The sequence below is a fragment of the Paramormyrops kingsleyae genome, chromosome 23 (assembly GCF_048594095.1).
Source record: "Paramormyrops kingsleyae isolate MSU_618 chromosome 23, PKINGS_0.4, whole genome shotgun sequence".
Classification (NCBI taxonomy): Eukaryota; Metazoa; Chordata; class Actinopteri; order Osteoglossiformes; family Mormyridae; genus Paramormyrops; species Paramormyrops kingsleyae.
In genome coordinates, this window is record NC_132819.1 from 18,822,310 (window position 1) to 18,849,081 (window position 26,772).

The following is a 26,772-nucleotide window of genomic DNA, read 5'->3' on the forward strand; positions in this document are numbered from 1 at the left end:
ATGTGATTTTGCCTTTTCTTCTTCTGCTATGATGTCTGAGAGAGATCCCGCACCCTGCGGATTAGTCTCATTCTCTGATTCTTCCCGGGGCCCCTCAGGCTATCACACCATCACCGGTTCACTGTGAAAGCACGCCACGGTCCACGGAGCCTTGCCTGGAGAGCGGGCGGCCGAGAAGACAGCGGGGTCGACGGGCATCGGGAACGGGCCGTATCAAAGGGATGAAGACCTGAAGCCGACACGGTGGTTCTTTTTCTTCTGTGCACGGCCGTACGCCCATCCACAGAATCCTTCACGGTCTCAAGACGGCTCAGAATCTCATTATTCGCCATAGTAACGCGAACGTCTGCCGACCACGCTCGACACAAAGCAGACACGGACCCTGACGCGCGGCGCTCCACTCGAAAAGCCGTGTGACAGCAGATTCCTTATTTAGGCATCTGCTGAAGTCGACCCCTCGTCGGCTTCGGCCCCTCGGGGGGAGCCGTCCACCGCAGCCCTGAGAGGAGCACGCTTCTCCAGATTCCCTAAAATACAGCGTGCAAGATTTGTGACAAAGACTGGCAAGCATTTGGTTGCAGGTCTCCCAACATTTTATTTATCGATTCTGCAAACCCTTTTTCTCGAAAGCAGCACACATTTGAGGAAACAGGATCACCAAGTGCATGGTGCAATTGGGAGTTAGGGTCTTGCTCAGGGGCTCTACGGTGAAATCACTGTCGACCCTGGGATTCAAACCGGCAACCGGCACAGTGTCCGAAGCTACTGAGCTACACATCACTAACAATTAGTTTTTCCATCATTTTTCATAATTAGCATCATGTCCTATAACAGGTCACATGACAAGGGGACACTGCAGGCTTAAGTAGCAGTCTGTCATGGGGCAGGGGTGGGATGACAGTACCGGAGGTAGTGACAGTCTCTGAGGACTGACAATGAGCTCCTCGGCATAAGAATAACTAAGAACATTATTGTCACCAGCCTCCTCCCAGCACCCACCCACAACAGTAAGACAGTGGATTTGTCATGTGGCATTTTTCCCCAGAATTCTAGGAAGGGTTAACCATCCAATCTTGGCCTAAAACTGAAGGGTAGTTTACTGGTTAATAAAACAAGACGTGGAAAAACAGTATCCAGTTGCATCGAACAGAATACATAGAGTGTGACGGACACACCTAAAGGAGGGCCATCACTCCCAAACTAGATTGCAAATCTCATAGCAAGAGGGGGTCTGTTTACTGCCCCCAAGACCCAAGCCAAATAGCCTTTTCCTCTGGTTGGGTTTTTAAGCTATGATACAGAGAATGTGGTAATGACAGGAACAGAGCAGGTGCAATACGGTTTAACCTCAAAATAAAACTGTAGAAACCAAATCCACTGGAAAAGGACACACAAGCACAAAGCAATGATTGTTTTCTCACAACATTTAATTCTGGATATTACCATGGTTATATTCAACTTCTGAAACAGATTCTCAGTACAGAATTAGATTTTTCCATTAAATATTTCTAATTTCCACTTTCCCTTAACGCCAGGTGACAAACTTGACCTGTACAATTTCTTCTGCTGTAGTCGCTATTATCCATTTTTTTCCCCTTTTTTTAAAATGTACAACACATGCACGTCGTTCACCAGGGCACGTCAGACCCACATGACTGGTATCTGGTACTTCTCTTTCGCGATAAATATCTAATAAAAGGGTATAATCGGACAGCTAGTCATCGAGAGGCCAACACTGCTCCACAGGGATTGCACCATGTTCGCACACGCACGCTCTCACACACACAGGGGTCATCATCACCTGTCCAAGGCTGTACATGTTTTAAAAATAAAAATATATTAATTTACATGTAGCTGCAACAATTAGCTTATTGCCAACGCCCTTTGAACCCCCCATCCCGATTACGCTCCTTCCATCCAGTTCGCTAAGGCTAACGACCGATAGCAGTGACCGTCGCGGCTCGCAGAGGCCTGAACACAGCAGAGCTCTGAGTGGGGGTGTTCAGGGGGCCATGGGCAGTGAGGCCCTGGACACTCCACAGCTACTTAACACAAAATCCTCTATGTATAATAATATACATAAATAAAAAAAAAACATAAAATTTAGAAATATGTACACGTGACACTTTTTAGTGAATACCTTAGTATCCAAAAAAAAAAAATTTACATCTACATATATTATATAAAATGTGCAACCAATTTGCTGGAATCAAAAACCCAAAAAACTAAGATTATAATAAATAAGCTTTTTAAAAAAATACTGAAATTATGATGCATGATTTATAGATGATTTTTTTTTTTATTAAACATTATTCTAATATGGTTTAGTTGTCTATTAAAATGAACCCGATGAATAATTTAACATTTGAGTTACTGTAAAAAAAAAAAATATATTTTGACTTTGTGGCATGACTGAAGCTTGTCTGCACAGCTTCAGCTTCAGGCTGCCCGCCTGCTGGCTTTGTGACGTTCATTTTACGCACACCTACGCAGCCCGTCCTGACCCCAGAGGTCGTCTAATGAACTGCAGAGCCCCGGGTCACATTAACCCAGGGGAGGCCAAGACCTGAAAGTGCGACTGACGACCTGCAGATGGCGGTGTACCCCACGTCGACGACTGCAAGGACCACCGGGGGGGCACTTCCGGGAGATGCCTGGAAATGAAAATGCCCAAAATAATGCAACACTGAGCATGATATGCGGGGTTAGTGTGACGAAGGTGTACAGTTAAGTGATTCAGTGCAAGTGAAGAACAATTAAAAACAAACTTTTAATCTCCAGAAAAGTTTAAAAGAATCAAAAGATTGTCTCTGTGCAATATAAATTAACAGCTCTTCAATCTTATTCACTGTTAAAATAAGGGGGAAAAAATACAGCTTCTTTATGATATAAATACACCACTTTGCTCTCTCCTTTTGATTGGTTGTGGTGTTTAAGACTAACCAATGAGGCTTGGAAATCCTGTTTTCTCTGCCCCCCCTCCCCCCCCCCGCCAAAACGACCTGCCCCAAACACTTATTGCTCTGTCTGTCTGCCACCAAGCCACACACCTCAGAACACTCCCTCAAACACCGCGCTCTGTTCGGGATTCAAACGCGGCCTCCTCGAAACCCAAAAAGGAGGCCGGGATACAGGAATGGGCGGACATTAAGATGAAAGTTAAAAAAAAAAAAGAAAACACAAAGACTAAGTAGTGTGCACCTGTGTTTCGTTAAGACAAGATGACACTGGGGAGGGAAGAAAAAAACAGATTGTGTTTAGGTAGTGGTGTGCATGGAGGAAGGTCACAGCTACTAGAGGAAGGGAACTGGTCAAGTATGGAGTTTGCTACTGGTGTGGCTGGCTCCCGCCGGCCGTCATATGACCTGGCAGCAGCTGGCCTGGCCGGACGTGCACAGCAGCCCCTCCTCTGGGTTACGCTGGATGTTCACAGAGATGGTCTTGTCGCTGAGAGGTAGCTGTAGCACCTTGTTTTTCAGGTTCATGCTATTCTCTCGGGCAGGGCCTGGTTCAGCACGGGCGTGAGCGGGCGATGGGTCAGCCCGCGCGCCAGAGGCGGCGCCCCCAAGCAGCGAGACGCGGTCCAGGCTCCCGCTGGAGCCGCTGACGCACATCCTCCATGGAGACCTCTCCTGCGTCTTCATGCCGGGGATTCCACGTGGATCTATGATGAACTTCCCCCCATTCCCGCTACCGCCTCCGTTAGCCAGATGGCGGAACTGCGAGCTGAGGCAGAGGCTCATGAGTTTCAGGCTCTCCACCAGACCCCCGGCGGTCTTCACCGAGCCGGGGGCGGAGCCCGCTGCAGTGTGGCTGGAGCAGTTGGTGGGGTTGCCTTGCCCTCTGTTACCTCCGTCTCCTCCACCACCCCCACTTCCTCCCTCTCCCTCCGTGGGGGGGCTGCCCCTGTCGGGCCCAGCGTTGCCCCCTTCTGTAGGGGGCCCACTTGGGCCAGCCCCATTGCCCCCCGGGTTCCCAGGTGGACCTTCACTGCTGTCTCGACGGTTCCACCCATAGGTGAGGCCCGGGTCCTTGTCCAGGCGGCGCCGGTGGCTCTCCGAGTCGTCGTCACTGGTCTCCGAACTGGAGCAGCTGGAGCCGCGGCCCTGGCTCTTTCGGCGGGGGAAGCGCTTGTGTGCCGTTCCCGGCGATGCCATGCTCATCTTCAGCCGGCTCAGCTTGGGTGGCAGGCCCTCCTCCATGTCGAAGTCATCGTCAGACTCGCCCTCCTCAAAGATCTGTTTTAGCACTGGGGCGCTCTTGCGTGAGCTCAGCCGGTTGGGGACATTGGGGGGTTTGCGCCGCAGCACCACCTGGGTTGGTAGGGGCAAGGGCTCCTGCTCCTCTTCCTCCTCTTCATCTTCCTCTACCCTACACAGGCAAGTACGTGGCTTGCAGGGGGCTGCCGGTACCGTCGGAGGCGTGGTGCCGAGGGGTTTGGGCGGGCTGGGGGTGGGTCTGGCAGAAGGTCCGGCGGTAGGTCTGGCGACTGGCAGCGCCAAGGGCTCGGTTGGCTCCTCGCGCCGGCCCAAGTCCAGTAGCCCCTTACTGCGATGGCCGTTCAGCAGGTTCTCTGTGCTCCGGGCCGGTGACTGTGGTCCCCCAGGATGGGAGATAGACGGCCCAGCCAGGCTGTCATCAATGTCCTGGTGCATGTCGATTTTCGTGGGCCAGGACTGCCTGCAAAAGTGGAACCACGAAATATTAGACAGTAGCACAGTGACACAGGCTGGTGTAACATGCTGTTAGATTGAATGGTGTTTGAAAAGGAACCTTTTAAACCAAATGCTGAATGAGCTGTCCTCTACGTGGGAACTTGAACCAAACTCTTGGCAACAGACACAGCAGACCCCCCCCCCCCACCCACCAGGGTGTTACTGTAATTCTTAAGTAACCCTCAATGATGCTACATCTCTTTGCCAAGGTAGGCCTGATTTGTTGGTGGGCTGGTCCTGCATACTGAAACTGCACCTAGGATCAGCTGGCTTTTCCTACGACACTGTCATACCTGAACTGGGCTTTGATGTTGCTTGGGCTGGAGGAGCGGTTCTGCATCTCCTTCTCCTGCTTCTCCCTCAGGATCCTCTCTGCCAGGAGGAAGTACGTGGCAGTGATGTGATTGTACTTGTTGGTCTCCAGTGCTCTGAAACAGACGAGGAGTGCGATTATGAGGGCAAAGAGCGTGAGGTTGGAGGAGAATCTTCACCTTCGCCTTGCCGGTGAACCTTTAGAGATGAATTATCCATGGGAGACCATGGACAGACTCCTCCACTGTCAGATTGCCTTCAGAATGAGGGGTTGCTTATTTGTGCCCCCGCCCCCACCTCGAGCAATGAACATATTCTACTCTGATTCATCTGCTGCGAGTATTTATTAGACTGTCCGGGCCCCAGGGCTAGATTGAGTCAGGAGCTTGGGAGCAAGCAGGATTATTCTGCCCGATACAATTATTCACTGAAAAACTGATAGCAGAGTGGGAGTGCGGCAGCACTAAGAGGTCGGCCATAACTCGAGACAAGCAAGTGGGTTGATTTAGCTACCAGCGTTTGATTTGATGAATTTGATGAATTTCTTCCTATGATCTCAGACTGCTTCTGTGAGACATTTAATGCTATGTTGTCAGGCTGCTGGCATATTGGCCCATTGTCTAGCACAAGGGTTGGGCAATCTTATCCAGAAAGGGCCATTGTGTGTGTGGGTTTTTTCTGCAATTAGATTACTAATTAGAGGACTGATTGCCTGAAGAGTCCTCACACCTGTGTGCGACAGAGCTGCACTAAAGGTTATCCCAAACACCCTCCATATACAGAGGCCCTTTGCGGATAAGATTGTCCACCCCTTGTTTCAGAGCCTTTTCTCTTCTGGCCTACATCAAGCCAGCCCATGCCAAAGGGAGGGATGCCATGGGGCATTAGTGAAGTAGGAGTCACAGTTCAGAGATGTAAGACGAACTAATGCGAAGCAATAAACACCAATTTCCTTGGATAAGCACAGTTCCATGTTGGTCTCTTACTCGGTAATCGCCTCGCGGTCGGCGATGTCTCCCAGCACCATGCGCTGGATGATGCCGTTGTGTTCCTCCTCAGACAGACTCTTGTGGGACACAAGCGGGGCGCTATACTTGGTGGCCGGCGAAGGATCCACGCCCCGGAGCCAGGCGTGCCGCTCGATCTCATCTAGAGAGGCCCGTCGCTTGGGGTCCCGCTGTAACATGCGGTTGATGAGGCTGGAAGAAGCGAGAAGGAAGTCGGCGATGAGCTCAGCCCTGCTCGTCCAACCGGAGGAGCACCCCCCCACTCCCACTGCTTCAATAAAAACCCAGCTGGCCACTTTAGTGAAGGTGTGCAGTCACACACTTCCAGGTAAAGAAAGGTAAACCCAAACCCAACAACAAATCAAGGGTGCCCCCAACCTTACACTCCGTGGGTGAAATTCTACATCTCTGCAACTCTACTTGAACAAGTGACTGGTGGATGAGTTCATCATATCCTAAACCTCTATAATCAGCATCTACTCCAAATCCAGCAGAACCAGAGCCATTAACTTAGCCTGCCATTTCATCTTAGAACCAAAATGGCCACTGGTATCCATAAAAACATCTTGTTCATTTTCTCTTGGCACGACAGGTTTTTTTTTTTTTTATACAGGGTACTATTTTTCGGGGCTCAGAATCCTATTATCTGTAGCCTGTAAGGACAGCTTCATGGAGAGCAATGCTGTGCATTTCGCAACTGGAGGTACTGTCTGTAGCCTCACTATCGATCTCATCGCATTTCTACACTGCACCTCACCCAGGTGCCACAGAGACGTCTCCTACAAAACAAATAGCAACAAGCTTTGTTTATGCTGCCTGCGACAGAAATATGGTGACTATTCACATGACGTAACAAGCGTTGCCATGCAACAAAGGCGAGGACTCGGTGCTTAGCGGCGAGGCACATGCAAAATGTTGCCGTGCTTTAACCGTGCTGAAGTCTAATCAGAAAAAGACCAGCTCTGGGAGACAGAGCTGAGACGAATTGCTGTTCCTGGGGAGGTTGGTATATTTACTGGTTTTCCAGTTAATTTTAACCGCCAACAGCCTCTGTACAGGGAGAGGTTTAAGACAAAATAATTGTATAAACAGGGCAGTACATCCAGATTGATGAAAGACCTGAAAATGTTCCAAGCAAGGATTTTGTGCATCATGTCTTTTGCAGATATGGTTTCGGGGCATTTAAAATTGCCGTGGATACAGTCCCTAGAAAAAACAAAAGAAGCTTTATCACTCGAATCATGTCTTATCCTGGAGCGGATGAAATTCCTCTTCCTTCTGGTCCGGTTCATGCATCTGGGGGATATTTATAGCACATTTCTCCACATCCGTCAGCCCAAGTCTGTTCAACAGCAGCCGTGAAAACTCCACAGTATCTACTAGGTTTTGATCCAGACAAGTAATGAATCAGACGACCCTCACAGTCCCCCCCCCCCGAGCTGGAGAACATCCCAGACCAGAGCTCACTGACCCAGAGCTCTACAGCCAAACTGTATCCCCCCTCCCCGAATGATCTAGACATGCTGTAGTAGCCTTGAACATGACATAGAAATGACCACTGAGCCCTTTTATTTGATAATTTCCCCAAGTAAAAACAACTTCTGTGGAAACAGAGACCTTCACTGGCTTTTGCACACAGCGGTCAGTTTAACACATTGTGCTGATAGTCCCAGCATGTCTACCCGATGTGCCTGAGCCACAGGGGTAGCCGGCACAGACTGACATATAGAGGAAAGAGTTGCAATTCATATAACACTAGAAAAACATCCTCTCAGGGTTTATCTGTGTATCTATCTATCTATACATCTATCCTCTTTTTGGGTTGCACATGACAAATCAATCCCACGCAATCGCTTTGAGCCATGATGACGAGGTTGTTTACTCAGGAGTGCGTCAGCAGCTCGCAAAGGGGGACCGAGGAGAGGCATGCGAGCAACGCGGATTCTCCGAGGGCTTCTTTTAAACATGAAATGAGTCATTGCTCCCGGGGGGGGGCAGAGGTCACCTGGAGGTCACGTGCCATTTCCAGTACTGTAGCAGACGCACGCTGACGTTTCATGCAAACCTGACATTGATTCTAAGCCCACGCAGGACTCGGTGGCTGTTTTCCAGAATCATCTTCTCTGCCATATTGAGACAGAAGGCAAGGAGCTGAGGACACTACATATTCTGAGCAATTTTAACACGAGTCGGTTGCATTTTCAGAGCAGAATCTTGCATTATAAAACAGCGAGTGACCCATCTGAGGGAGGTCATGTTCTAATATGGGTTAAACGGTGTCTGTATGTCACAACTGCAAAACTTAACACCTCACTTGCTTGGGAATCTATCACATCACACCAGAAAGTTGTACGGGCTACAAGGACATGGTCCTTCACGGCCGCTCTCGAAAGCGACCTGAAGAGGCATGATCCACATCCTCGCCAAAGCATCTCCAAAAATGTGGCCAAGCGGTGCCACAGGAAAAACCAAACAGGCACTACAGTTCGGTGCTATGGCACCTACTGAAATAGCAACTGTTTAATTTCTGTTTTGTTCCAATGAAAGGAGGGTGACAAGTAGGAATCCACACTGTAACGCTCAGTAAATGAGTTGGGCACAGCAACAGTCCTACACTGCAGGTACTCACTCCCATCCGAGCGCACGGACAGTGAGCCCTTTCCGCACCGAAGTGCCGGCCTGGCAGGCTGCCGTCGCGTGGTGTAACGTCCAGCCACCCAGGACCGAGGGCTCCTGAGGAATATCCATGGAGGAACCTCGGTGCCAAGCACTCGGGAGGACGAGCAAACTCCTGGCCCTGCGGGGACAATCGCTCAAGCACAGAGTGACAAAATGACAGAGCGCCGCCAGGAAACGCCTTTGCCCTCCTGCCGGCTCGCAAACAGGAAGAGGGTCCAGGCGGAAAGGTAAGCCTTATCCGGCCTGATGTTCGGAAGCCTCTGACGGAGGTCTGGAGCTCCGTTTCTCCAGAGAGTCAGCAGGAATCTATGTGGAAACAAAAGCTTCTAACTCAGCAGTGAAGTTTGCACCTTCGACCACGGCGAAGAATGAGACCTTAGGAGGACCCCAAGGACAAATGGTGAAGGCGGGGGTGGAAATAAGGAAGTCCATAGAAAGAGGCTGAAGATGTGAGCCTGGGATTTGGCCTCAGGTGAGGACCACACTGAGAAGAAAAACAGCTGAGAGGTCTTTCTGGAAATTATCCATAAACAAGACGAGTCAGGAATCCCAGACTTGAGCAAATGGTCAAACAGTCAAGACACACCATCAGTTGCATTTCTGACTGATGATTCCATGCAGTACAACTCACTCAGTGGGAGGTGGGGGGCTACTGGTGAATTTAGCTCCACCGACCTCCTCAGGAGTGGGACCCCATCAATGTACACAACTCCGAGTCCCGCTGCCCAACTTTCCATACACACAACCATACATCCATGCATTTCCATACATCTCACATGCACTATTCTAGACCTGCAGGCAACCTTGGAAGTATGAGCACCCAGACTACAGGAAGCCACATGGGATAAAGTTCTGTATGTATCTCCAGAGTCAGAAAAAAACAGAATAGATATGATTGAGCTCAGTCATTGGGGGTTAACAGCTATATGACGCTCTGAAGCAACAGCTTTTAGGAAACCATGCTTTAGGACTGCAGGAAAGAAGCTGATCAACACAGCAAGGAGATCTCATGTACAAGAGAGACGCCGGCAAAACAGACACAGTCATGATATTGATTGATATTAATTGACATTAACTGACCTCTGAGTTTCTGAGCCTACAACGTGAAGGACGTTTATATTTGACCGGTGGTGCGAACAGTGGCTACTACTTCTCAACTCATTCAGAGTGAATTTATGGAGCAAAAAACTACTTAACTGGTTATTTATTGATGATCCAGCTCACCTTGACATTGGCCTCTACTTCAGAATTAACTGGGCCTTTCGCCAAACGAACGATCTGATTTTATGCTGGAAAACAAAAATCCCATTTCCATCCTTCATATGCTGATGGAGACATTCAGCCCCTTCTGATCATCAGCTGAGGAGCAAAGCATCCCCATTGAAGCAGGAGGCGTCAGATAAACCGGCATTCAGGATTCACCGGTGGGGCCGTGGAAACTCGTTTCTCAAAAATACATCACAGTTAAAGCATGCAGTGCTTTTCTGAAGTCCAGCCAATCGGTAACAGCCCTTTTTGAAGTCCAGCCAATCAGTAGCCGGATCATCACTGTCTCCTCTAGAAACAAAGACGAGGGAAGAGTACAAAGTTCGGATGCGGCCCGGGTCTGTCGGCATTTCCGCCAATTGTCTCGACATCTCAAAGGACGTCTGAGCACAGACGGTGCTGAAAGGCCGATCATTGTTTGGCCTGAATGAAGAGTAACGTCAGACAGTGGCGACACTTCAATGGTGTTGGGAAATGTAGCTACAGAGCTTTGAGGGGAAAAACTCCCCGATGGAGACTGAGGGCGGAAGGCGTGCAGGGGAGGCAGAGGGTGAACAGAGCGTAGCCTCCTCACGGCAAAGCCCTGCTCGGGGGGGGAGTATACAACACCGTGTGTGTGTACCCACTCCCTGGCACATACTGGCACGTACATGGGATGAGCCTCAGATGATATCCTGCCGGCACACGTGCCAGTTTCCGCGAACGCACGTGTCAGGGTGAGCACACAGAGGGGATGGTGACTCACTCCTTGCAGTCCAGGGAGATGTGAGCGGGAACAGTGTACTTGCAGTCCATGATCATGGTGAGGGTCTCGCTGTCGTTGGCCTCCTGGAAGGGCGGCTGGCCGCACACCAGCATGAAGAGGATCACGCCCAGGCTCCAGATGTCTGCAGATACAGAGGGACGCCCGGTCAGAAGACAGTAACGAGACCCACTATTCAACAGCAAGGCCCTAGGCTTCATATAAAATTAGTTGTGATGACTGATGACCAGGAAAGTGTGGATGCTTTTACAGAAATAGTTCTCAGTTTCGCTGGATTGAGCAGTTAGAAAACAGTCATTAGGAAGGCAGATTAAATATTCTGGGCTAACACACTAACTGGGTTCAGATCATTAATGCATGGGTACCGCTCTGGGCCAGCGTCTATGAGGAATGGTCTGCACTCTATAGGAGTGGTCTGCAGCTGTTCTGCTAGCCAAGGAGGAAGTGTGAAATGGTGAAAAGGTCCCCTGGGACCACAGGACAGGCCGTACCCAAGCAAACACACCACAGACTTCAGCCAAAAGCTACCCATATCACAAGCGACCCCCAGAAAACGAGGTCTGATGCTGGTCCTCACATAACCGCTCGTTTGTTTAAAGGGAGATAAATGACTCGACAAGCAAAGAGATTAGACAAACAAAGGGAGCCGGGAGAACCTTCCGGATCTTACAGCTCATTAAGCAGTCGAGACACGGCTCCAAAACCGCTCTCGCATGTAAAGTGTGAAGTCTACTTGTGAGACGAGTTTATTTGAATTAATCTCATATTTTATGGCTAGAGAACTGCAGATTCTGGTTCATTTTAGTTGCTGACAAAGGTACATGTATCAAATTGTTAGTCGGGGAATTTGAAATAAAACTAATCAGTGCAGGCAATATTTCCAAGTATGTCAGCTGTTCGTACACTGAATACATTCAGTTATCGGTCCACTAGGGACCACCTGCACTACATACAGGATTACCAGTCTGTGCTGTCTGAGGGGGCGGAGCCTCCCACCTTCCCAGCCTGTCAGTCATGTTGAGCGGCAGACTGATTGGGCCGCGCAGCTTTGTCACACAAGACATCATCATTATTTTCCTCCCATATGATCAATTAGCTGGTGGAACATACCCAGGGCTACTATGAAAATGAGCCAGATCTCAGCATTGTGCCAGAGTGCTTAGCTAAGTCCACAGACACACAGCCATGTTGTCCTTCACTGGCTGTCTACCATTTAATTCAGAGAGGATGCAGAACAGGCCCTCTGCCAGGAGTCTCAAGGTCTGGAGAACAGTTCCTAAAACCCCCCTCCCCCCCAGCAAAGGGCAGCCTTCGGGGGGGGGGGGGGGGGGGGTGGTGATGTCCCCACCCTACACTGACCAACTGCTCCATTCTCTATGGAGTTAAGGTTGGGGTGTCACCATAGCCAATCTCATGCTGAATGTGGAGCGGCCCTGGATCACTTCCCCACCCCCCCAGCCCCCGGGACATTCGCTCCACCACCCTTGGGAGACTTGCACTTCATCACCACCACCCCCTGCCCCCACTCCCCAGGACATTCTTCCTCCCCCCCCACCCCCAATCTCGATGCTGGACTGGGCCCAACATGTCTTTGCAGTGTGTTTTTGCTCCCCAGAGAATACTGGGAAACAACACAAAGACAGACAAATGGGGATATATATATATTTTTTTTTAAACTGCCACGATACATTTGAAGTGCATTATATTAAACTAAACTAATATTACACAACTGAACAGGACCTGAGAATAATATCACCTAATGGTGAACTGTAAGTTCGGGTGAAATAAATGTAATCCTGAATAGTGTTGCACAGTATACCAATACAGAAAAAACACCGCAATACCCCATTGTTAAAAACAACACCATTATCCATTTTATTAGTATCGGTACTTTAAGATTATTCCCTACGCGTTGCGTCGCCGTGCACCAGCAGCTCAGCAGTGCTCTGCTTTCTCTCCCTCTCCCCGCAAGCCGGCCGTTTTCTCTCTCACCCTGCAGCTTTCACAGACAGGAGAGCGCTGACGGGCCAAATGACTTTTTTGGGGCACGGTTCGTTTCATTCAGCTCATCTAACAGATTTGTTCAGATTCATTCACCGGCTCGTTCAGCAGCACTTCCTGTTTGCATAAAATAGATCTGAAACGCATCCGATACATGCTAAATAGTGTTAAGCGGCACGCTAAATACTACCAATAAGTCATGCAAGAAAAATAATATTTGTTATTGAATTATATTCCAAGATCCTCAACATTGTACCTTAGCTACTCATGTTTGTTAAAACTGCGAACCTAACAGCTCATTACATAGTCAGCTAACGAGTCTAAACATGAATAGACCTTGGTTAAAATGATTTGTTGGAATGTTGGAAGTTCCTGCACATGTAGGCTATACGCTACACCAGTAGTATTTCAGTCACTCACCAACTCGGTTGTTCATTCACTGTAGGTGCATATGCTCAGTTTCAGGTTTATTTACCAGCCAATCATAAGTTTGCTTACATTGTGCTCTTACATGCCTCACTGGCTCTTACTGGCCATAGTCAAGGAGGGAGGCAGCTTTCACCTCATATTTAAGAACGAAAAATATTTGCAGAGTAGTGAACGGTGAGTGTATAGTTCCTGTAAGGGATTTGTCCTCAGGAATGACTCGTTCACAAGTGTCACCATTACAGGACAGCCATAACTGCAAGTACAAGTGCCAACCATCCACAGCTTGTTGACAAAGCGGACGTATGAAGCAAAATAGAACAAGCGCACGGACGCTGCAGAGCTTGTGCGCAAAAGATTTTTTAAATCAATGCAGATTGCGGGAACCAATATGTCGAACTTCGCAAAACATCTCACCCACATCCATCCTGACTTATCTGAAGAATTTAAAGGGCTGTGGTACCCTGTTTAATTCGACATTAAGGTAATGATGGCATGCAGTACATTGGTGTAAATATTGAGTGTAGACCTGTGCAAAGGTGGTGTATTGCTGGTTATTAAGTGATGTGATATGCAAATTTAAAGAACCGTAAAAGAATTCACATAATCTCAAATATAGGGGTAATACTGCACACCACGTAAGCTTTATCAACACGACCTTAATCTAATTATTTGCTACAATTCAATTATCAGTGTTATTAAATGTATTAAAAACATGTTTAATGGCTGTATAGCTCATTAGCTGCAACTGAATTTTAGTTTTGTTAAAACACATTCAGTATAACTGTGCACCTGTGACAAAATACACAATATTTTATTAAGTTGACTGATATTGCCAAAATGTTAATTCAGAAAATAAGAACATAAGAAATTTACAAACGAGAGGGGGCCATTCGGCCCATCAAGCTCGTTTGGGGAGAACTTAACTAGTAGCTCAGAGTTGGTAAAATCTTATCTAGCTCCAATTTTAAGTTCCGTGTTCCTCATCCATTCATTTTCATGATGTTTTAGGTTCTTGCAGTAGTTTTGCTCCTGCACTGGCATTGGAGTATTTTAGGCAGGTATCGTATCGAAGTCATGATTTTGGTATGGTGACAACACTGATTGTGAGCATAATCTTGATTTGTGTGAAATGTATCCACAGGCTCCTAAAGACACACACTGAAATAAGGGGAAAACCAGCTGGTTCTGGGTACAAATCCCAGGAATGCAAACTGCACTTTGTGGGACAATACAGGAGCTTCCATTAAGGTCAGTCTTGATCAGAATGTTTTGTCACCTGTATCATAGCTCCCAAACCCCCCCCCCCCACCCCCCCCATCCCCCAGTGATATAGCTGGGAAGGCCCGTTGCATTGCTCACTTCTTCATAGCTGCAAGGAAATATCACAAAAACCCACCCCCTCCCCCCCCCAGACACAACCTCAGCAATAATAAATAACCTCAACAAATTTGCTCAGCCAAGTACGCAACTTCAAATCAAACACCCCCGTTTCATCCACACACTCGAAAACTCTAAAAATAAAAGTACGGGGTGGCCGGGGTTGGGGGGGGGGGGGGGGGGGTAGGAGTTTCATCCATGAAAGATTCAAACTATTTAAAAATCACACGGTGCCAATTCTTCTGCTCCGTTACTCATCGGCTCTGTGTCCCACGCAGCAGCATCAGCTTAACGTCTGGGCTGCTCTGTCGCACTACTGAAGCCTGCATCTCACTGCCTGCCCGCCCATCTGTCCCCGAAGACAGGAACAGAGCAGCTCGCACAGCCACGTTCGTGAGTAATGACATCTGCACAGGCTTTGGGGGGTGGCTTTGAAAGATCAGGGACCTGGGCAGTTTCTGTCAGTTTGACCCATTACTCTGCAAGGTTACATCAAAGAACGTTTAAGAAAGGCAGTTAAGGGCTCCGCTGTTGGCCGATACATCCCAGGCTGCACCCTGGGGTCTCCAAACAAGGCTCCAAACCCAAACAGCTTTGAAAAATATCCAGCTAAGAAGGGCTCCAAACCCAACCAGCTCTGGTAAATACCCAGATGTGCAGGGCTCCAAACCCAACAAACTCTGGTAAAATACCCAGATGTGCAGGGCTCCAAACACAACCAGCTCTGGTAAATACCCAGATGAGCAGGGCTCCAAACCCAACAAACTCTGGTAAAATACCCAGATGTGCAGGGCTCCAAACACAACCGGCTCTGGTAAATACCCAGATGAGCAGGGCTCCAAACCCAACAAACTCTGGTAAAATACCCAGATGTGCAAGGCTCCAAACCCAACCGGCTCTGGTAAATACCCAGATGCGCAGAGCTCCAAACCAGACCAACTGTTAAATAACCAGAAATTAGTAAGTCACTGTAGATCGAACAGCATCCCATTAGCATCCAGCTTCCCAGGAGAAAGTGCCTGTAAACCACACATCTCCCAGAGATGAACCCTGCAAAATTCACCATTACCAAAGAGTCATACATCATCATTTCATCTCAGGCTGACAACTGTCAGGAATCTGTTCTTACAGCATCAAGTCACCTTGTCTTAAAGGCAAAACACACACACACACTGACAAAAAAAAAAAAAAAAAAGTGTCAAACCCTGGCTCATAAATAATATAAAAAAACAAGGTTATATATAAAAATCACATCCTCTGAATAACAGCCTCCCCAAGCACGCGGAACCAAGGGAAATTGTTACCATCAGGCAAATTACTGCTACCCTTTCATGTAGCAGGAGATGTCAAGACAAAATTGCTCGCTTGCTCCCTCCATTTCCTCCCCGACACCGCCTTGAAAAGATTAGCGGGGCTGTTTACTGCATCCGCGTCACAACGATCGCTTTCGAGTTCCTCTCCGCCTCAACGCTGTCGCTTAAATGCAGGTTTTCAAGCACAACTGAAACGTATCTTAGCAACCAGCCCAAAGGTCTTCAAACATTCTGCGGCCATAGAGGCATCCAATAATAAAAAGTTGCCTCTTCGCTCCTTCCACAACAGTTTGGGGGGGGGGGGACACCCTAGGACCCCCCCCCCCCATGCACATCACTGTGCAAATAAACAGGGACAGGAAGGATGTGTACTATCCTCACCCCCACCCATTCCCCGGGGGCATACACTCCTGGTGATTTGGGGGTAATTAGGAAAAAGGGGTGGTTGCTAGGCAACATCACAGCAAGCGCTCCGTCAAAGTCAAAAGCAAATGAGAACCACAAACAAATTTGGTGTGCGCTCCTCGGCTGCAAAGGGGGCTGTTGGCAGAGCTTGGGCTCCTGCAGCCGACCACAAGATCCAAACAGCAGAGGGGATAACCAGCTACAGGCACTGCTGGCAGATGTACCGTCCCAGAGCAAAGCGCTCCCATGGCAGCATCCCTGGGGCAGCTGGGGTTAAGAGCCTTGCTAAAGGGCCTAACTGTGATACGGCTACTCATCCGGCCATGGGATTCGAACCCACAACCTCCTGGATACAGGCGCAGATCCCTAACCCACATATTTTTAGGGATATTCAGGTATCTGCTCATGCACGCCACACCTCTGATCGCTGAACACAGCAGCCTGTCACCAACATACTGGAAAAAGGTGACAATCTCCATAGCAACCAAGAGGTGTAACCATGTCTGCTATAGTGAAAACACAAGTTGCCACAAGTACACATTTGTAATTATCACTGCAGGGGCTGTGAAATTCTTCAGACAGAGAGCTAAACCTGTGATGGATTCGAAACTCAAAATGCAATGAGCCTTCTGAAACTACGATACCTTTTAAGGGGAGGCAGCCTCCAGCTTCTGAAAACGTTGATAAAATAGTTAGTGTAGCTAGTGCTGAAGTACAGAGACCACAGCAGGGGGGTAAATGAAACGCAGGCTTGGTAAGGAGAACTACATGGAGAGCTCGACATCAACGTGTTGGTCTAGATCTATTCTAGATCTATGTTTTAGCCACCAAAAAAAATTTCAACCATCTTTCAGGAACTTCCTCGTTCATGAGTCATGCACAGAACCAACCCCGCTGTGGGCTGGCCAAGCTTTGCCCCATAGCCTTTGAGAAGTCCAAGGTGTGGTTTATTTATAGAAGGAAAGGCCTTCTGAAGCTGTACCAAAGCTCATCTAAAACCTACAAGAATTTCCCCTGTCTGTGGCAGGCAGAGGGCAGGACAAGCGCGGTTCCACAGTTCACTGCTTCACCCGGCTGAAGCAAAATTACCCTGCTGTTAGCATAACGGTCACAGGCACTGCGGAGAGTGACCCTGCATAATATCGGGAGGGACGGCTTTGCCCAGCAGAAACCAAACCTGAACCAATGCTACGATTGTCTGTGATTAAATGGGGCGTGTGATTTGGGCAGAAATCAGGTCGGAAATGTCAGACGAAAGAACTATTTATTAAGGCCCAAAAGAGTTCTCTACGAAAACCAGCACAGCGTTAAGAATAACGGGTAGCCATTTTGTTTGTTTACGTCCCTGTGAGTCGGGGCACTAGAAACTCCTAGACAGGCTCCCAAGAGCATTGGTTTATTTACACGTCACGGGACATAGTGCAGTAATTTAATCTCATTAAGGCTGAAAGAATGTTATGTAAGCAGCCATCTGTTTGAATAACATGTACAGCGTCTTATTGACGCGTCCACTAAATCGTCTTATTATGAAGTATCCGCGGTGAGCACTACCTTTATCAGCAATGTTAGGATGCTAACAGTAGCTAAGCTAACGGCAACCGCGATGCCATGAGACGGCCACCTGTGACGGGACTCTGACGAGAGCCGGCACGCTCCGCGGCTCCACGGGAGCTCCTGGCATTCCGTCGTGGCATTCTCACCGCCAGGTGTGTGAGAGAGCGTGCCATCCGCACACGCAATCACTCAGAACACACAGCGGTTAAAGGGCGATCGTGAATAATAGGGGATTCCAAAAGATCTCCCCAGGCCTGAATCCCCTGTTGGGTGATTTTATGACCCACACTGGGCGTTTCACCTGAGAGCGTGTCCATCAGGCACAATCACTCACACAGACAATCGCTTACAGACCCTCACAGTGCCGTCAGGGTCCCACTGTAAGAGACACCAAAATTTGGTTGCTTAACAACAGAGATTTTGGATATTTTAACACCACCCCTAAATGGTCACTTCCAGGGTTCATAAACATCTGCCAGAAGGGGGCGGGGGGGGTAATTATGGTTTAATAGAACCACAAAGTGCCTCCCTGTGCCGTTGTGGCACAGATCCCACCCCCCCACGAAGACCTAGCAGAAGGCTGCCGACTGATGTTCTCACAAGGTGCAAAGTGTTCAGACATCACCCTTATTACCAGGGTAAGTATTTATTCAGCCAAGTCCCAGTGGTGAAGACAGAGCAGTATCCAAATATTAGAGTAGCTCTGATCTAATGCATCTGCCTCACCTAGACACCCATACTACACACAAACTCCTTTGAGACTCCAGGGATTCCAGAAACACACGAGGCGGGGCATGGGAGGGTGGGGCATGGGGGGGCGGAGCAGGCCCCCACACAGTGTCACACTAATGGTGCTCACATCAGGGACATGCTTTTACGGAACCGGGTACCAGAGCTGGGGGTCAATTCAGCAGGTATGGAATGGTCAGCGTGTGGGTTGGATTACGACCCCCAGCTCCCCCCCCCCGACCAGCCACAGTTAGGAGCTGATGACAACCACGTCGTATGAACACCTTCATACATTATTCTGCTTTGTCCACCCGTCCCCCGCTTTGGCTTCACCGCCAATACTCACATGAAATGAATCAGCACTGCAGAAAAATATTCAAGAAAATGGGTCCAGAGCTCCTGGTATGAAGCAATTTTTTTTTTTTGGTAACGTGACAAGATGTGAGGAGGAGGAGGCACTCCCAAGGTTAGCACACAGGCTAACTACATGATAGCGCCGTGTGAGCATCACAGGCTGGGTCTGCACCCCGATGGATATTAGCACACAGGCTAGCTACATGATAGCGCCGTGTGAGCATCACAGGCTGGGTCTGCACCCCCATGGATATTAGCACACAGGTTAGCTACATGATAGCGCCGTGTGAGCATCACAAGCTGGGTCTGCACCCCAATGGATATTGGCACACAGGCTAGCTACATGATAGCGCCATGTGAGCATCACAAGCTGGGTCTGCACCCCAATGGATATTAGAACACAGGCTAGCTACATGATAGCGCCGTGTGAGCATCACAAGCTGGGTCTGCACCCCGATGGATATTAGCACACAGGTTAGCTACATGATAGCGCCGTGTGAGCATCACAAGCTGGGTCTGCACCCCCATGGATATTAGCACACAGGCTAGCTACATGATAGCGCCGTGTGAGCATCACAAGCTGGGTCTGCACCCCGATGGATATTAGCACACAGGCTAGCTACATGATAGCGCCGTGTGAGCATCACAAGCTGGGTCTGCACCCCGATGGATATTAGCACACAGGCTAGCTACATGATAGCGCCGTGTGAGCATCACAAGCTGGGTCTGCACCCCGATGGATATTAGCACACAGGCTAGCTACATGATAGCGCCGTGTGAGCATCACAAGCTGGGTCTGCACCCCGATGGATATTAGCACACAGGCTAGCTACATGTTAACGCCGTGTGAGCATCACAAGCTGGGTCTGCACCCCGATGGATATTAGCACACAGGCTAGCTACATGTTAACGCTGTGTGAGCATCACAGGCTAGGAAGCTTTTTAATTTTTATTTCAGTTATTCGCCAGATAAAGGTCAACATGGGAGGACTAGGAGCGAAACATTGTAATTTCCTGGTAGCGCACTCGCTATAGCATCTGTACACACAAGATTAGCCAAACAGCAAGCAAATGCACATCACACATTATATTATTGCAATTATTAAAGCTGAGCAGTTTTGCACACAGTAATATCACTTGTGCCGGTAAAATGGATTTTCGCGTGCAAATGAGGCCATACGGCTGGGTCATACACACCCCCCCCCCCCCCCCCCACGTCAGGCCGGTAAACACAGGACCTGCTGCACAAGTGTCCGGCTACGTCACCTGGCCCCGTCCCAGCCAGGCAGATGGAGCGCGAGGGCCTCGCTTACCCACAGCCGGAGCGTCGTACTCGTCCCCCAGCAGGATCTCCGGGGCCGAGTAGGCCAGGGAGCCACAGCTGGTGGTCAGCTTCTTTCCGGGCTGGAACTTGTTGCTGAAGCCAAAGTCGGTGAGCTTGACCAGGCCCTGCTTCTCGAAGAACACCACGTTCTCGGGTTTGAGGTCGCGGTGCACCACGTGAAGCCGGTGACAGTAGGAGATGGCGTGCACGATCTGGGCAAAGTACCTCTTAGCCAGCTCCTCACTGAGGCCCTCCTCGTGCTTCATGATGTAGTCGAACATGTCGCCGCCGTCACCCAGCTCCAGGATAAGGTACAGCTTTGTTTGCGTGTCGATGACCTCGTAGAGGCGCACAATGTTGGGGTGCTGCACCAGCTTCATGCAGCGCACCTCCTGGAAGAGGTGGCCCGTAGCGACTGAGTCCAGCTTGGTCTTATCGATGACCTTAACCGCCACCTTCTCCCCCGTGAAGACGTGGCGTGCCAGCTTGACCACCGCAAAGTGCCCGCGCCCCAACGTCTTGTCCAGGTCGTACAGCCCGGCGATTTTTCCATCATAGCCGCGCTTGAAGCCCGCCATGGCTGCTCTCGCCCCGTCCGGGGGAGGGGGGGAGGGCGGTGGGACTCCGGATGAGGAGAGGGTATCAGTGCCACAGAAAAAGCTCAGCTCACTCCAGTGCGTCGCCTAACGGCCGGGAGCCCATGGCGGTAGGGTTCGAACAGCACTGCAATGGGGAATCAACACAAGAACAACATAAGGAACATAAGAAAACAAAGACAGACGTAAAATATCAGCTGTATTTCAATACCCAGAAATGTATGACAATCCAAAAATAGCAAGATATTAAAATGGCTACAGCTCATGAAATCGCAATAAAGGCTTCGCCACTGGTCACCTGATCAGGTAAATACATCTGCACCCCATCACCTAAGCTCCTCCCTAAACATCCGACAGATCCACCACAGCCACTCTCTCACACTGATCGGAAAACGAGCGGAACAAGGAGCTCGAGCTGCCACAAATTAGCACTGAGCACATGGGGAGCCGTGCCAAGGCGTGGCCTGGAAACCTACTGGAGCGGCAGTACCATTCCGCTGGCGCAAGCTGGCAGAGAGAGAAGCCGAGGATCCTGATCAATCACTGTGGTAAACAGCCAGCGGGGCTCCAGATTGGTAGATCCCAGCAGATTTACTCTCGAGATCTCTCAGGCATAACAGGCAGTCTGTTTGCAAGAGACCATGGCGTCAAATTACAGCATAATGAAAAGACATCCCATAATGAGCTGATGCTCATAACTAACATACAAGAGGATGCAGGTCAATCAAGGGCATAGGTTTGGTTTCAACATTGGTAGGGACCAAATCAGCTCTGACCCCCCACCCTAAACATATACTCCCATAATATTGCTGGGACACGTCCCTACAGTCCATATCCAAATCTACACCCCTGGGGTCAATGCAGAACCATACTCAGGTCCAATGTCCCGACAAACTGGTCCCACTTACGGGTCACCTTTCCGGGTTACAAGCGGACACCGTCGCTACTCCTTGAAATAAATCTACCCGTAATCAGACTGTTAAGGGCCTCAAACGCAGCTTTAATCACAGAGACGCAGAAAATGGCTGAACGGTAAACCAGAAGGGTCACCGCGGCCAGGCAGGAGACCATGAAACTCAATGTCACCTGCAGAAAGGCACAGGGGACGGGAGGACACCCCCCCCCCCCGGTTCCCCTCAGAGACGGGATTCAATTTGCACGAGGGGAGGCTGTGTTTTGACAACGGCTTGGCTTATTTCACGGTTTTCCGTCCGTCGCTAAAGTGGTTACTTGAATTAGTTACAGCTGCCCAGGAAAATCATTACAGTGAGGCGAAGCGTGGGCAAGGCTTCCTGCCACTGCGCTCCAAGCAGATTTTCAGTTTTAATCGAGAGGCTCTGGGCACTGGGTGCAGTGAATCACTACCTACAATGACTGTTAAGTCTGTGAATTAACTCGGAAATATTCCGGCTTTTCTCTCTATTTCTCCAAACCCATTCAGAACAGACAGAGAAGCCCCAGCGGAATATTTAAAAACCAAATCACAAAGCACAGATTTAATATAGTCCGGCTTTTACATATAATCAAATGGAAAAAGATCTCTCTCTCAAGCACTATAGACATGAATAATGTGCAAACAATTATACCAAAAAAAAAAAAAACACTGTCCCACTACCGTTAATAACGCCTATCTTGTATAGCCCAGTGAAACATGTCTGAACGTGTACATTTTCAGACTACGCTAAGGCCAGCTCTAAATTTGCCAGCGAATCCTATCCAGTTCGACACCACATTAACGACCAAGCACCGCATTTTGAATAACTCAGGAATAGATTTTTTTCTAATGAAGTTCCCGGAGATCCCTGTGACAGTGACTCTTATCCTGTCATTCCCGCTGCTGGCCCGAATCACTGACAGGTCATCAGCGGGTTCAGGACGTAGAAGTGATCGTCCCCAAGGCTGTAAGACCGAAGCCACCTCATATATGAAAGCATTCACTGGAGCCTGGCCAACACCTGGATTAGGGTTATCAGATGCGCTCAAAAGATGCTCAGAGGATTTTCACTTGAGCTGACACTGCTTGTGGGTTTTATCAGTCGAAATACACACTAAGAAAACGTTTCTCTTAATACTTCAAATATATAGCTTATTAAAGTACTCTAACAGCAATTATCCAATAGTCTTCAATTAATTATTGCATAAAAAGAAGGTAAAAAAATAAAAACACATAAAAAAAGATCACAAAATATGAAGTAGGCAAATCCAGCAACAATGGATGGAGATGATTTAAATATCACCATAGACAGCCAACACAAATATTTCAGAGGTAAGAAAATACACAGACTACATAGCAGAGAGGAACTTTTCTTTTTTTTTTTTATATATAAATCACACTACAAACCCAGTGAATAAAACGGTAAGCAGTCACACCTTTGCACAGAGGCCTTCTACGGAGACGTTACGCTCGGTGCATTAACAGCGCTGGCTAGTCCTAAAACGCCATCTACTAAGAGGCTTGAGTTTATGCCATAGAATAACGCCCGGTGTTGGCACGGAGATGGAGGGGTAATGGGGCCGAAGAGCGTCCGTTGCTAAGGCGGCAGGTCCTTTGGCCTCTTATCGTGAGGTAGGTGCATTTCTGCAGTAGCACATGGAGGGGGGTCAAAGTCGAGATAAAATAAAAAATAAAAACTAAATCAAAGCTTCCAATTCCCCCTGAAACGAAAAGCAAACATCAAGCTCACCTCTACGGGTGATTAGATATTAGGCATCTCTGAGCCACAACCTAATTTTATGCAGCTTCTGCAGCATTATTTATTGAAGGTTTAAGATAATACAAAAGCAAAAGATTACCTTGGTAATCCGACATGCTAGAGATATTTTTCCATACATGTTAGATGTACCTTGTTTCACTAGCATGACGTTAATATTGTTAGCAAAACACTAGAAACCAAATTTATTTTTTTAAGAAATCTCAAGCAGGCACTGCGGTAAAGAATTATCAAAGAGAATGACCCGGAGCGCAATTTATATAATTTTGTACAAGTTCAATAACTTTTTTTCCCGGTTCTCCAGGGAGGCGAATGATGTGTATAATGTCTGTCCCAAAATACATCCCTTCAAGCCGGAGACGCCAGATTCACTCCCGTTTATTCGGCGGCCACATCAGGTGTAATATTATAAGCAGGTGCATTTAGACAAACCAACCCTGGATTTTGGGCCAAAATGACAAAACATTTTAAGATGTCGAGAAAAATATGCACAGTTTTATCGTAACAATCACCTACCATACTAGGCAATCTACGCTTAAATAAGATATATAAATATCACGGTCCGGCCAGTTTCGCCTATAAATAAGTCCGATGGTGCTGTACGTGACCGGGGAGCAGCCGTTATCCTACATAAAAATATAACACGCCAAGATGTCGGATAGACACATGCTTTTGATTATATTTTCCCACAGACAGCGGGGCAGGTGCGCTCCGTGCAGGTACAAGCTGTTAAACCGTTTATCCAAACGCAACGAGGCTCGCCTGTTATTAAACCACCCCCCCAGACCCGCACCGCACCGCACAGCCCCTCCGATCGCCATAATAAAAAAATATCCCGCATTTCGGAAATGCCTGATACATGAATGAATAACTAAAAGCCTCCTAATTATCGGGAAGAGTCCGTCCCTCGACACCATTAACACAGTAACTTGCATCATTTCATTCACATCAAACGGCGGATGAGAGGAGCCGCCGCGGCGGGCGGTTGGGCGTCCGAACCCACCGTAAGAGGCTGCACAAAGCGGCCGTGCAGCCTGCCTATTACCGCAGCTCCGAAAACCTACCCGTCAATCTGCATGGGCTTCATCACACCTTCTTTACGGTGCGCCGAGACCGAGACAGAGCTGCGGTCGATGCAGCCCCTCGCCCCGTTTCGCTCCGCCTTACACGCTCCCCGGGATCCGATCCCTTTCTGTCAGCTAGAGACGCAGGCCGGCGTGGCCCCGGTAGTCTGTCCCGGTTCAGCCCCGGTCTGCAGCGGGAGGGACTTTCGCTTTAACACGAATTCAATGAGCCGTCGCTTCGAGTGCATGCATACCTTATCCCGGAGAAGAGCGACGCCTCGCAAGCATGGAAACGCGGCTCCCCCGCGGCGCTTAAGGCGGCGTTAACCGGGTACCTTAAGCGTGTGATCCAGCAAACCGGCAGGGGGGGGGGGCTTGAGCAGACGGCGCCGAGGCAGAGCTCTCCGCTCCGCGGTAGTACTGCGGCGGTCCGGCCGGATTAAAGCCCCACGTCACGGAGTGGAAGAAGACTCACCCCTCTGAGCCACACAAAGCATTAAACCGCAGCAATTGAGACGAAAATAGCCATTAAATACAACGTTAACAATGTAATTCATGCGGCACTAATGCCGTGGTTTCCTTTAAGAATGAGTGCATGGGCCGATGGCCTTGTCTTTTAATTAAATATTTGGTTGTAGGAGAATGAAAACACGTCAGTTGGAGTGTTACTGTTTGTTGAGAAAGAGCTCTTTTTCCGAGAGGTTTGTGCCAGCATTCCGGATGGTCTGTTGACAACAAAATTGGATTTTTTTAAATTGAAATGTGGCAGCAATAGCCAGAGCCTGGTTGGCGGGTCGCTGATGTGGCTGGACTGCTGCCCCCTGAATTGGTGACCACACCTGCTTCTGGGTGAAAGCGTCATACTATTGTCAGAAGTGGGATTTGAGCCCAGGTGTGGTGACAGTACAGACCGTCTTCTTTATAAAGAAGCTGTGTAGCCTCCTAGCAGGGGGGGTGGGGTTTGTTGTTCCTGGGACTGATTCGAAAAGTGACTTTGGGGATATGATCGCGTCATGCTTTGACCGTACCTAGAAAGTCAGAATATCAAAGCTAGCTAGCTAGTTAGCAGAACATTCCTCTTCAGCAACTCCGAAATAAGGAACACAGTTGTTTATTATTTAATGCAGGGACCCTTCCCCAAAACTGCATGGTTTGAGTCGCGAGAAGGTCGTTGCGAGGCATTGTATGGCAGAACCCAGGGAGGTGTGGCCCAGCTCAGGTCATATCTAGACCACTGTCCTTTGTTTGGGACCTCTTATGTTATTATTTACTCATATTTATCATGAAGGCCAATGGGCGGTAATCAGACCAGCCACATTAATAATGAGTTTCAAAATACCTCTGTGTTTAGCTTTTAGGTCATTGGTAGAGATTTGCAGGAATGAAGGTGTGTTTACTGGAATCTATGGGTATGAACCTTGTCTCATGTCGTTTCGTAATGCTGTGTGCAGCCGTTCATACCCGATATTCCCAGGAATAAAGCCCGAAGCCTGATGTTTAGAAAGCTATTTAAAAATAAAAGGCCACACGTTGCGTTATTCAAATGAAAACTGGTGAAACATAACGTGGAGTGTTTCTGATGTTTGTTTTTTAAAACAGCTCGAGAATCTGCTGCTTTAATGGTTTTTTTATGATTTGTAGGACCTCATCCACCCAAGCAGCAATAAGGCCAAAGTCAAATTTTAAAATAAACTGCATCAAATGATCCTGAAACCCTATTTAGTATAGAGGATTTTTTTTATACATGTGGTGGGTGTCTTGTTTTTTTTTTTAGTATATTTCATGCAGTGTAGAATATTGCCTTCCTGAAATATCGCTGAGGGGATATTCGGTGCAGATGAATGGAAGAGAGAAAATCACAATGGAGCCTGGATTTATTTAAAGAACAATATCGTCATTAAAAGTTAATTACACAGCCAACAACCTCAGTCAGTTCTAGGTCAAAGCAGTCATGGAAGTTCTGCAGCACAACCGATCTCAGTGTCATAAATGCATACATTCGAGGCTTATAGCCCAGGGGAAAAAGAGTTATGTGAACAGAAAGTGGTCATGCTCTCGTCAATTTTACCCCATAACAGCTGCTGTTGGCCTAGATGCAGCCAAGTACCATAGCAGTCATTTCCAGTAGCACTCGTAGGTGGTGACTTACACTGAGTTTAAAAGTCGGCATTAG

The 26,772-nt window shown here is 48.5% G+C and overlaps 1 protein-coding gene across 2 annotated transcripts; it reads right to left on the reverse strand.

Annotated features, from left to right (window-relative positions):
- Positions 1-633: 633 nt before the first annotated feature.
- LOC111852605 (SNF-related serine/threonine-protein kinase-like) lies at positions 634-25,374 on the reverse strand. 2 transcript variants are annotated; one of them, XM_023828727.2, is made up of 7 exons: positions 24,854-25,374; positions 20,218-20,951; positions 10,725-10,866; positions 8,664-8,831; positions 6,014-6,226; positions 5,009-5,143; positions 634-4,680 (listed from the first exon to the last, which is right to left on the reverse strand). In XM_023828727.2, the coding sequence occupies exons 2-7, from the start codon at positions 20,804-20,806 to the stop codon at positions 3,357-3,359; spliced, it is 2,571 nt and encodes an 856-aa protein (XP_023684495.2). In that variant the 5' UTR covers positions 20,807-20,951; positions 24,854-25,374; the 3' UTR covers positions 634-3,356. The 2 variants fall into 2 exon arrangements, with proteins under 2 accessions (XP_023684495.2, XP_023684504.1); XM_023828736.2 differs by lacking the exon at positions 8,664-8,831 and having other exon boundaries at positions 24,854-25,371.
- Between the last annotated feature and the right edge of the window lie 1,398 nt (positions 25,375-26,772).

Excerpts from the sequence above, each read along its gene's own strand:
- LOC111852605 (XM_023828727.2), bottom strand. The coding sequence starts at position 20,806 with ATGGCGGGCTTCAAGCGCGGCTATGATGGAAAAATCGCCGGGCTGTAC. Across the intron at positions 8,832-10,724 it reads ATCTCCCTGGACTGCAAGGA|GGCCAGGAGTTTGCTCGTCC; the intron begins GTGAGTCACCAT and ends TTGTCCCCGCAG. Across the intron at positions 5,144-6,013 it reads GACCGCGAGGCGATTACCGA|AGCACTGGAGACCAACAAGT; the intron begins GTAAGAGACCAA and ends CGTCTGTTTCAG.